Below are 13284 nucleotides of genomic sequence, written 5' to 3' on the forward strand. Positions count from 1 at the left end.
AAAGCTTCTAAAAATAGCATGAACGTGGATAAGAAGAGGAAGGTTATAAAAGAAGAAGTAATATTAGTGAGAAGGGGGCTAAGAGTGAAGGCCAAAGAGTGGATGAGGAGTGTTAGGAAGAAGTGTCTTTGTGGAAGAGGAAGTGTCTTAGAAGAGGAAGGTCTTTGGTTTTAGTTCAATGTGGAGTTTGTCTCCTTTGTATTCTCTTGATGTTGGAATATCAGAATATTCTTATTTCTAGCTCGCTTTCTCTATCTTTTTTCTTAGTTTCTTGAGTTATACTCTCTAATCATAATTACCTAGAGCTATATAATATATTATGATTTTCAACTCCATCTAATCGGTTTGGTCAAGCCCTCATATAGTGTATAACTATCTATTATCTTATACACCCTATCACATAGCACCGTTTTTGTTGTGCCTGAGCCAATTGCAGATTCTTGTGTATGCTCGTCCGTACGATAGGTTGGACCTGCTGCAAGTGCAACTACCAATCCATGGCATCGGTTCAAGTATGTTTTTTGGGCAAATCCACCTTGATGTCGGGGGGTAAACGAGGGTCTCTTCCATATAGTGCTCTAAAAGGACTAATTTGAGTCGAGGCCTGCACCAAAGTATTATACGCATGCATGATGAATGGTAGGATCAAGTCCCACGTTGTGTGTAGTGGATCGAGGAATGCGGTAAGTTGTTGTTTAATCGTCTTGTTCATCCATTTTGTCAATCCATTTGTTTGGGGATGATATGGGGAGGTAAAAATTTGTTGAATGCCTAATTGTGTGGCTAATGCTTGCAATACCTCTCCGCTAAATTGTGGGCCTTGATCTGACAGGATGCGAGCTGGGCAGCCATGTGAGAAAATGATCCACTCCATCAACTTTGTTGCTATGGTGACAACTCGTGCATCCGGAATTGCGGCGGTTTCGGTCCATTGTGTCAAGTATTCCGATATGACTAAGATATACATGTTTCTTGCCTGGGATTCGGGAAAGGGGTCAATGATATCCCATCCTATTAATTCAAAGGGTTCAGAAACAATAATAGGCTAGAGTAAGCCGTCATTGGAATGGGGTGGCTTAATTTGTTGACATGAGTGACATTATTTGATGTAGGTTGTGATTTTTGTACGCATTTGTGGCCAATAATATCGGAGACGGATCTTGTCCAACACCTTGTGGACTCCGAGGTGGCTAGACATCGGGTGATCGTGAAAAAATTGCATATGTAAATTCCTCAAGCTTTGTGGTATGTAGATTTGTGGCTCTTTTCCTGTTTGTATAAAGTATAAGACATTATTTTGCAACTGGAAATGGTTGTGTACCTTGTTGCTTGTGGTCGATTGGATGCCGTGGGTGATTTGTTGTATTTGTTCGTCGGCTTGTTGTAGGGCTGCTATCTGGGCCATCGTTGTGGGTAATTGGACTACTGTAGGGTTGAATTGAACACATTGTGTTTTACTCTTGACAACCCATCGGCAATCACATTTTGGACTCCTTTTTTATAAGTTAATGTGTACCGTTACTCCTGTAAAGCCATTGCCCATCTTAATAGGTGACCTGGTGGGTGGGGCTTGTTAATTAGATGGACTAGGGATTGGTGGTCTGTTTCGACGTTGACGTGGGTGCCGTGTAAATAGGGATGGAACTTTGTGAAAGCCCGTACGATTGCTAACCATTCCTTTTCTGTTGTGGAGTAATTCTTTTCTGCAGGGGTAAGGGATCGACTTATATAGGTGATTGGGCGCTCCACTCCTGTCGCATCCGTTTGTTGTAGGACGGCTCCCAATCCATGATTGGATGCGTCTGTCTGCAAAAGAAAGGGGCGTGAGAAATCTGGGTGAGCCAACTGACCTGCGTGGTGTAGTGTATTTTTTAATTGGATGAAGCTGTTTTCACATTCTGTTGTCCACTTAAACTTGGAGCCTTTTCGCAATAGGGTCGTAGGGGTGTTGTCATGGTGGCCATATTTGGAATGAATCGGAGTGAAAAAGTCGCCATGCCTAAGAAACGTTGCAAGGACTTGATTGTGGTTGGTCAAGGAAAATTAGTCACAGCCTCGGTCTTCTTTGGGTCCATCTGGAGGCCTTCGGCAGAAATTATGTAGCCCAAAAACTTTAGTTGTGTGCTACCCCATCTGCATTTTTTCCATTGTAATTTCAAATTGTGTTGTTGTATTCGTTGTAGAATTGATCGTAATACTTGAAGATGTTGTGGCCATGTGGAAGTATGAATTAGAATGTCATCTAGGTAGACAAGCACTGTACCATCAGAGATCAGGTCAGCAAAGATTGAATTTGTCATCCGTTGAAAGGTGTTGCCTGCATTGGACAAGCCAAATGGCATCCTGTTGAACTGGAATAGGCCTCTACTTGTTCTGAAAGCTGTCTTATGTGCATCTCTTGGGTCCATTGGAATTTGCCAATATCCGGCCGCAAGATCGATAGAGGTGAAGTACTTTGAGCATCCCAACTGGTCCAAGAGGTCATCTATTCTCGGCAGAGGGTAAAGGTCATGGATGGTCACTTGATTGAGATTGCGAAAGTCCACACAAAATCAGTATGTGCCATCATCCTTTTTGACCATGTGTGGTTCTGATACCCAATCACTATGTGAGGGTGAGATGATCCCTTTTTTTAGCATCTCATTCACTGCTTGGTCGATGCGTGCATGATCTAAAGGAGAACGTCGTCTTGATGTTGTCCGGACAGGTGTTGTGCTTCCGGTGTTGATGACATGTTGGACCGGAAATGAGACTGTAGTGGGCTTGTCAGATGAGTTGATTAGCTCGGGGTATTGAGTTAAAATCTTGTGGACAGCATTTAGGCAAACCTCCTTGCTTAATGCTACCTGTGCATTGCTGATTTGGTGGTTGCATTTGCTTGTGAACAGGGGAACTGAACTTGCTTGTGGTAATGTGAGGCGATGCGTATGGAAATCGAGTTGGGCCCTGCTCTTGATGAACCAATCACATCCGAGTGTGAGTGGAAACAATTGATGTGGAAGTACGTAGAAGGTGTGCGTGATTGTGGTGGAACCTAGCTTGAGTGTGCAGGCAACTGTGGTGTCGAACTTATATAGGCGTTGGTGATCGCCAAACAACACCCTGATGGGGGGGGCTTTGGAGGTTGAAAGATTGAGGCGGGCAACTAGATCTTGGCTAATGGAAGATATGCTACTACCGGAATCGAAGAGAACTTCCTGCGGGCTATTGAGAATTGTGGCCATGGTCGTGCACACGGGAGAACTTGAGGATGTGGATGCTTGTATATGCGGGGGTTGTGCTCCCTTCAACACCCCGCGACTCAGTTTTCCGACAGGTCGGCCCGGTAACTGTTGTCAGCCAACTATACTTGCACATTCTGCTTCTGTGTTTGGTTGTTCCATTTTCGACAGTGTTTCTTCACGTGCCCATAGTTGTTGCAAAAAAAACACTTAGGTCGTCCTTGTGCATCACAGGTTGGCAAGTTCCTTCTTGCTTGTAGTTGAGCATTCTGGATATCGATTTCCATCGGTGTGGCATTGTTGTTGTACTGCTTCTCGGAATTGACATTGGATGACCAGCTCATCTGGAGTTCTGTTTGTGTTGCTGCTTCAATGCGTTGCGCAATGAGGATGGCTTCTTGAAATGTTTTGGGGCCTTGGTCGCGCACTCGACGATATAGTTCTGGGCGTAGCCGTGGCCATAAGAAGAATAGCTTCATCGATTCAAGCATTGTTGGATTTGCACGAGTAAGTAATTGTTGTAATCGGATTGCGAATTGTGTTATTGGCTCATGTTGTTGTTGTTCGATAGTCTCTAGTTGCTGTAGAGCTGTCTGAGTTGAGTCATGGTGAGCAAAATTCCCGATCATGAGGGATTTAAGTATCGACCAATTGTTCTTGGACTCCTCTGGTTGCTGTATGAACCATGTGGTTGCAATGCCCTCTAATAAAGTTCGCATCTCTAGTGCTTTCCGTGCTTCGGGCCACTGATGATAGCTTGCCACCATCTCAAAATGATCGAGCCAAGAAAGGATGTCCTCAGACGGCAGACCTGAGAAGGATTTAGGTCGTACTCATGGATCTGGGCAATTAGCATGCCTATCTGTCTGCGAAGAGAAAAAAGACAGCATGGCCTGATTAGTCAAATTGGATTGTATTGCTATGTTAGATACCGCTTGTATTAGTTGATCCATCTAAAAAGTTTGACGATTTTCTTGGTGTTGTTGCAGAAATTCAGGATTCATGTTGGTGCATTCTGTTGCATTGTTGTTCTGTATTGGAGATGTCATTTGTATGTTGGTTTCGACCTGCTGTTGTTGCGTCTTGTTGTGTTGGGTATGGTTGTTTCAGCTTGTTATTGTTGTGTCTTGTTGTGTTGGGTATGGTTGTTTCAGCTTGTTATTGTTGCGTTTTGTTGTGTTGGGGCAGCGTTGCGGCGCCTTCTTCTTGATGTGGTGGTGTCTAATCTGTTGGAGTAGCGTCTTGTTTTTGTTTCAGCTTTTTCTTGAGTTGGTGTTTTCATTGTTGCCTGTCTTCTCCACCAAAGTGTGTAAAATGCCTCTAAACTCTCCTCATTTTCCATTTCATCTGAATGTATTTATACACCATGGTAATACATTCCAAGATCCATTCGGTTATCTTGGCACACTTCTATTTACTTACTTCTAACTAACCCAAGGTCTAACCCCCTAACCCTGGTTATAGCTACTTGGGTTAGGTGAGGGGTTTTATCCTGTGGTTTTACCACATGACCCCACAATATATATATATATATAAAAGAACACATGGAACAATCTAAAATGCATATCAATAATGAAATTACTAACAAATTAACATTATGTTTGGTTTCATGGATAGACTCATATGAAGCCATAACATTATTTTTTCTCAAACACATTGATCAAACAAATGGCAACCTACTTCATATTTCTATTTGAAATGTAAGACATCATCTATTCACACATTCTTACCCAAATAAAAAAATGAAATAAAATAAATCATTTTGTTATTGCAGTGTCTACTTTAAAAACTTATTACAATAAAAGTTGCCCTTATAAAGACCAATTATATAAAAAGAAAACCCTAAGAAGTTCATTTTAGGCTATAAATTTCATGTCGTTTCCATCTTCAACGTTGGACCTGTATTATAACATGTAACAACAAAGGCAAGAAAACTTAATATACATGGAAGTAAATAATATCTTAAAGAAATCAAAAAATATATTTGGAATACCGTAGGTTTATATTTGGTTTCTACTCTTTTCTCCTTTTCTTGTTAAAGTAAAAGGCATAAATATTAAGTTACGTGGTATGTTTGTATGTGGTATGCATGTGTGTCGTGTGTTATGTTTGTGTGTGTGTGTATGTATGTTTTATACATCATATATGTTTGTATGTGGTATGCATGTGTGTTGTGTGTTGTGTGTTATGTTTGTGTGTGTATGTATGTTCCATACATCATATATGTTTGTATGTGGTATGCATGTGTGTTGTGTGTTATGTTTGTGCGTGTGTATGTATGTTCCATACATTATATATGTTTGTATGTGGTATGCATGTGTGTTGTGTGTTATGTTTGTGCATGTGTATGTATGTTCCATACATCATATATGTTTGTATGTGGTATGCGTGTGTGTTGTGTGTTATGTTTGTGCGTGTGTATGTATGCATGTATGCATGTGTCTATGTGTGTTATGTTTGTGTGTGTGTGTGTGTGTGTGTGTGTGTGTGTGTGTGTACATATTGTTATGTGTGTTATGTTTGTGCGTGTGTATGTATGCATGTATGCATGTGTGTATGTGTGTTATGTTTGTGTGTGTGTGTGTGTGTTTACATATTGTTATGTGTGTATATGTGTATGTATGTATGTGTATATATGTATTGTATGGATAGTATTGCATGTGTATATAGGTATGTGTGTTATGTGTGTGTGTGTGTGTGTGTGTGTGTGTGTGTTTACATATTGTTATGTGTGTATATGTGTATGTATGTATGTGTATATATGTATTGTATGGATAGTATTGCATGTGTATATAGGTATGTGTGTTATGTGTGTGTGTGTGTGTGTGTGTGTGTGTGTTTACATATTGTTATGTGTGTATATGTGTATGTATGTATGTGTATATATGTATTGTATGGATAGTATTGCATGTGTATATAGGTATGTGTGTTATGTTTGTGTGTGTGTGTGTGTGTGTGTGTGTGTGTTTACATATTGTTATGTGTGTATATGTGTATGTATGTATGTGTATATATGTATTGTATGGATTGTATTGCATGTGTATATAGGTATGTGTGTTATGTTTGTGTGTGTGTGTGTGTGTGTTTACATATTGTTATGTGTGTATATGTGTATGTATGTATGTGTATGTATGTATGTGTATATATGTATTGTATTGCATGTGTGTATAGGTGTGTATGTATGTACATATTGTATTGTATTTTATTTAATTGCATTTTGTGTGTGTGTGTGTGTGTGTGTGTGTGTGTGTGTGTGTGTGTGTGTGTGTATGTATGTATGCATTATATGTGTATATAGGTATTGTATGGATTGCATTGCATGTGTATATAGGTATGTGTGTATTATGTACATATTGTATTGTATTTTATTTAATTGCATTTATTGTATGTATAGCATGTATGTTGTGTGTTATGTTTGTGTGTGTATGTATGTTCCATACTACATATATATGTGTCCATATGTATATGTATATTCTACACACACGTGTGTGTGTGTGTGTGTATTGTATTGTATTCCATGTGTATGTATGTGTTATATATGTAAATGTGTATGTATGTAAGTGTATATATGTGTATATAGGTATGTGTGTATGTATGTACATATTGTATTTTTTTTTTTTCCGGAAAAATATCCTTTCATTAGTTATGAACAACATTACAAAAAATTGACCTACCATCAAGCTACCATTGATCTGGTGCATTCTTCCTTAGGTCCCATCCCTCAACACTCCACCACTCCTTAACCAAGTTATGTGATTGGTGGTGGGAACAACCATACTGGTGGCGCTAAGCACCATTTAGGTCTTGAATTTTGTATTGTGAGAAAAGGGGTCTTCTTCCAATAGACAATAAATTCGAGACGTTGCAACACTGCAACATCTGTCTCACCTTTAATATCCTCATACCACCCTTTCAAGGTATGTACCAACTCCATCCAGACATTCCGTGTACTTTCCACTGGATGAATAGTAGTATTACCAAACACCTTAGAACACCTAGGAGTCCAAATAAACCACATTGTGGTGGTGCATAGTAGCTCCCATACCTATTGCATTGTCTTTACCATGTAAGGAGCCTCCATTTGACTTTGTTGCACCGCCATTATCCTTCCTCTTTGAATTCTAATAATCGTGTCATTTGGGCATGCATCATATGGCCACACCACTTGTGCCACTGTGGCCCATACTACCATACCCCACGAAAAACTGCAATCCCTAAACATAAAGGCAAGAACTCGGAACACTCGCCTCCAAACTTGCTGTGCAGCATGACATTCCCACAAGCAATGTTTCAATGTCTCCATCTGACAACAACAATAGATGCATGCGGTCGGTGCAGCTGATTGTTGCAACCATTGGCCAATTGGCAATGCTCTATGTATTACTAACCATTGGAAGACATTTATTTTCATATCTTGCTTCCTTTTCCATAATGTTCCCCAAAACTTTGTTAGGAATTCCGATGTGATCCCTTGGTGGTTCCAAAATTGACTAGCTCGTGGTGTAGTCCTACGTTGAGCTGCCAAAATGTGTCGTCCCATCTTAACTGAATACTGAAAAAAACCATACCTTTTTCCCATACGATCAAACGGATCTTTCCACCAAAATTCTCCCGGATCCCATTGCAACCTTATCAAAGGTTTCTTTTCAAAAACTCTCAGTTTCCAATGCTCCTTGACCGCCTCAACTTGTGGGTCGATGAGCCACTTAGATCCGTCATAAGCAAGGACCCTTATTTTAGAAAATGTAGCATATTGCAAGATCTCTGTTTGTATCGTTGCACTACTTTTACTGCCATCTTCCTCCACCTCATAGTCTTGACATCGTCCGCAAGACAAATGTCCCCTTACCCCCACTAGCACTTAAAGCCTCGTAAGTGCTCCTTCCCACTTGGGAGGGTTAAAGGACCATATCGTAACATCAGAGTGCCCCAAAACTGACTGCACTTGGTCCCACATAATCAGCCCCCCTCTCAAGGAAGACAAGAATTCTGATCTGTCATTTATATTCAGAGTATGAAATGATTTCCATCCATCAACGGACGCTCCTGGCCCTACATCGAGCTTGGCCCAATCCAATCGCGTTCGGGACCCCAACATGTGCCCTGATGGCAAACGCATATTCGGATTCCACACTAAGTTTTGTCTCAAGTATTCCTCCTCACATGTTGGTACACAATGTTCCAACCCTTTATGTACATGCTCCCATGCTCGTAGAAGACCATTAAAAAATTTGTCTTCCCAATTCCTAGACATAACATGTTTCTTGTCTGGTATAAAAATCCACCTTATGCTATCAGCCCATAATCCACCCATCGACGGAGCACAACTATACAATCTTTGCATAAGTAATTGCTTCCAAGGAGCATGTCCTGGTAAAAGGCCACGAATTATTAGTTTTGCTAACAAGGCCATGCATTAGTCTAATGGATCTATAATCCCCAAACCACCGTATTGTTTTGGGGTTATCAATGTACTCCAAGCCACCTTCGGTCTTACATGACTCTTATCTTCCCCAGCCCATATAAAATTCCTAACCAGCCTTCGAATTTGTCCAATGCACGATTTTGAAAAGATCCAAGATGAGGCTATATACCACACCGTAGATAGTAGCACATGGTTGACAACTATCACTCTACCGGCCAAAGATAGTTTAGCATGACTCCACAAGAATAACTTTTTCCTCAAAGTTAATAGTAATGGTGCAGCATGTAATTCTGGAACCAAATCAATCCCAACCTGCACTCCAAGATATCGAACCGCAACTCCTGTTTGAGTCCATTGGAAAGTATGATGCGGTGCCCAACAAGGCGGCGGCTCCTTGCTTACCCAAAATGCAACAGTTTTCTCCCAATTTAACTTAGCTCCAGCCGCTATACAAAACTGTGACAAAGCCCCTTGTACTTGTTGCAAATTCGTTAGAGTCCCATCCACATATAATGCAGTGTCATCTGCAAATTCCGAGTCCAATATATCTTGTCCATGCATTGGCATTGCCAAACCACGGAAGCCTATAGATTGTGATGATATAAATGCATGCATTGCTTCCGCAAACAGAAGGAACAAAAATGGTGCAAGTGGACAGCCTTGGCGAACTAATCGAGTAATGTTAAAATGAGGTCCTACTGCACCTGCCAACAACACCTGACTGTGTGCATTTCTATAAAGACAAGAAACACCTTTAATCCATGCCGTGTTGAAGCCCAAGTGATGCATAGTACCTTCCAAAAAATTCCAGTCAACCCTATCATACGCTTTCTCAAAATCTAAAAGCAACACGGCTAGATTTTGTTTGTTTTTTACCGCTACTGCAATAGCCTCCCAAAATGTAAAAACATTATCCATAATACTCCTTTCCCTCATAAAACCAGTTTGCGATACATGAATTATCTTTGGTGATACCTCTTGTAACCGAGAACTAAGCAACTTTGCAAATAGCTTATAACTAGTATTCAAGAGGGTGATTGGCCTCCACTTACGAATATCTTCTGAAACTCCTTTTGTTTTAGGTATAAGATAAATAAGCCCCTCAGATAACGACATGGGCATCTCTCCACTTTCAAACATATGTTGGTAAGCATCTTTTAAGTCTTTCTTCAGTATCCCCCAATATTTCTTGTAGAATTTAGGTGTAAGTCCATCCACTCCAGGACAACTATTGTCCGATAAAGAGTGTAGCGCTTGTTCCAACTCCAATTCTGTAATAGGTGACAACAATGAATCTTGCATTGCTTGAGTAACCTTGGGTTGAATTTCCGCCCAGACCTTCATTCTATTTTGGCTTATCTCCTCAGAGATAGGCTCTTCTGACAAAAGGGTAGCGTAGAATTTCGTGGCAATTACCCGCACAACATTTGGATCCATTTCAAGTTCGCCATTTTCATTCCGCAAACAACAGGTTACATTACAGACTCTTTTGGGGCCTTTAATATTAAAAAATTGTTTTGTACATCTATCCCCAATTTGCGTCCATCTTGAAGCAGAGTTGTGATACCTAAATTGACTACGACATTCTTCCATATGTTGAACTTGTTTTCGGGCTTCTTCAAGATGTGAAGCTATCCACGCACACTCTGGTCGACCCTGTTGCAATCTTTGCAAAGATATCAATCTTGCCCTCATCCCTCTTTCCTTCTCCAGATATTCCATATATTCAGATCTTGATTTTAACGCAAAATATTGTGATATCTCCGTCAAAGCACAAGCCACTTTGATTGTAATGGGAGCATCCATATTATCTTTGTTCTGCCAAATATCTGTCACTTGATTATACCATCTATCATGTAACATTACTTTTTCGGGTATCCTAAATCGTATGGACTCCCTTTTCGATTGCCCAAAGGTTCTCAATATAACAGGAGCATGATCAGAGAAAGTTGTGCCTGGCATAATAGTGATATTTCCCCCATTTAAGACAAAGGCCTCCCCCACATAAAATCTATCCAATCTTGAAAGATTGGTTCCAGCTATTCTCCTATCCGAACGTGAGAAACTCAAGGAATTCTGAGATCTATAAACATTAGGCATATGCCATGCATCAAAAATACTCAATTTCAAACACATCCGTTCCCATACTGCTAATTCCTCCCCATGAATTGTTGAAACACTCCCACCTTTCCTATCCTCTGGGTCCTCAAGCATATTAAAATCCCCTGCAGCACACCAATGAGACACATTTGGTAATGCATTTGTAATTTCACACCAAAAGTGTTTCCTAGCCGATGCATGATTTGGCGCGTAGATATTCAAGTAACCCCAAGTTGTATGTAAATCTTGTAATACAATATATTGTGCTCGTCCTGGCACAATGATCTCTTTGCATATAATACTTGATTTCCAATGATGTGCAATTGCCATACACACCCCGCCTTGTGTACCACTAGTGCCAATAGCCGGGGACCAAAACATCTCCCAACTACCAGGTAATATAGTGCCATAGTTCCTTATTCTTTGCTCATTCAAATGATGTTCTTGAAACATCATAATGTCCAACGATCCATTCGTGAGACACTTTTGTAATTCCTGCCTTAACCTACCTCTATATCTTCGGTATAAGGGACCTCCCAAGCCCTGAACATTCCATGTGAGGAGCCTCATCAACAATTGTTAGAGGCCGAACCGGACCCGATCCTACGAGTCTTAGAGGATGGTTCCACGGAGCTTACGCCACCCCCATCTCCCATAATCACCATTTGGCTTTTGAGTATGTCACAACCTTCTTTAATGAATCTCCAATGATGATGGGCCCGAGCCTTGGCTTGGCTTTCCGGCACATCATCTTCATGAATATAAACATATCCAAAATCAAACAATATATCGGAAGGTACATCCAATACAACATGCTTGCGGTTCATTGCATCCAAATACGGAACCACTAAACAACTTGCATTCTCTAACCCCCTCAATATTGTTTCCCCCAATTGAGGATTTTGCACGTATTTGGCAAAATACAAAACTTGTCCTCTCATGGCCAACATAACATTCGGTTGATTCCATATGTCATTTCTCTCATAACCACATAATGGAAAGGAATAACCGACCAATGAGTTTTCCACTTGTTTTTGTCTAAATAAAACATGGACCCTTATTGCATTGGGTTCATGAACATCTTTAACACCCAAATGTTTTGTGAACTCATGCCCAAAGGGGGCTGCATAATCAAGTATGGAAAAGCCACCATTTCCGGTATCCTCCTTCAACATCCCACATGTTCTTATTGTGATCGCATTATCCAATTTTTGTGATTGTATTGTTCTTTTTGAACGAAATGTTTTTGCCTTGACACATCCATCATTTGGTTGGGTGGTACTAACAATTTTCCCCCTTATCTCAGTAGTGGATGTTGGTTGTTCTTGTGTATCAATTTCTATGTCCAATGCATTATACGCATTAGGGGTGAGACACGTCTCTTGCATAGGCACCGTACGTGTCTTGCATCCATGTTTAGCCTTTACATTTATCCATTGAGTGTCTCTTGTTTCCCCTTGTGCCCGTACACCCATACAATCTGAGGATAGTTTCTCTTGACATTTATCTGCCTCATGCCCTTCTTGTTTACAATATTCGCAACAACGTTTTTTTTCCCCCAATTTAATATTTCTCCTTAGGCAATTCTTGGCTAAATGTCCCATTTGCCGACAATAGAAGCATTGTCCAGGGAGCCCGGCAAACTCCACCTTTTGTTCTATAAAATCCCCTTCTTCATTTGGTAGCCTTACCTTTGTCGGTAAGTTTTCGAGTGATTCTACCAAGATTCGGGCTGACGGAAATCCTGACATTTTACTTAATCGCATAGCCATACTTTCTTGGACCCTCACTACAGTTCCGATCCTTGAAGCTATTGCTTCAAGCATCGGTAAATACTCCTTACGTAATCCCGGGAAGACAATCGTTAACGGAAATATCCGATCTCCTTTCCGTATTGCCTCCACCGGATTAAAACCTTGTTTCCAAGGCATCACAAATGCACGGGCACCTCTTACATCAAGAGGACTATGCTCCAACATTATTCCCACTGATTCGATTGTATCCAATTCCACATGATAAAATCCTCGTCCCATGAATTGGACATCTATTATTCTACCAATTAATCCATGCATAGATGCTTGTAATAAATCTTTACACTCACCTCTATTCGGCCGAGCTCCCACCACTCTGCAGATCACCGAGAGTTGAGTTAGGCGCTGAATCTCTGATTTGAATTCAGCCTCTTCTTCTGTCGAGAATACGATCGGTAGAGGCCGCTCCTCAGATTCTGTTGGCGGGGCTGCTTCTTTAGAGTTCCCCTGTTGTGTCGTTGAGGTGGCTCTCTGCTGCGTTCTCTCTCTTCCCTGTTCCTCCATCTCGTTTTCAATATCTCCTATACATCGATACAAAAATGTACATATTGTATTGTAATGTATTACTTTCGTTTATTGTATGTATGGCCTATGTGTATGATTGTATATGTTATGTGTGTGTGTGTATGTATGTATGTATGTATGTATGTGTAAATGTGTATGTGTGTAAGTGTATATATGTGTATATAGGTATGTGTGTATGTATGTATGTATGTATGTATGTATG

The 13284-nt window shown here is 40.6% G+C and overlaps 1 protein-coding gene across 1 annotated transcript; it reads right to left on the bottom strand.

The window, feature by feature from the left end:
- Positions 1-2888: 2888 nt before the first annotated feature.
- LOC147867259 (uncharacterized) lies at positions 2889-4150 on the bottom strand. Its single transcript, XM_087315046.1, has one exon. It carries the CDS (start codon positions 3986-3988, stop codon positions 3344-3346), a length of 645 nt encoding a protein of 214 aa, XP_087171172.1. The 5' UTR covers positions 3989-4150; the 3' UTR covers positions 2889-3343.
- Positions 4151-13284: the final 9134 nt, after the last annotated feature.

The sequence above is a fragment of the Azolla caroliniana genome, unplaced genomic scaffold (assembly GCF_043228905.1).
Source record: "Azolla caroliniana isolate FFs.n. ecotype wild unplaced genomic scaffold, voAzoCaro1.0.p SCAF_2, whole genome shotgun sequence".
NCBI classification, from domain to species: Eukaryota; Viridiplantae; Streptophyta; class Polypodiopsida; order Salviniales; family Salviniaceae; genus Azolla; species Azolla caroliniana.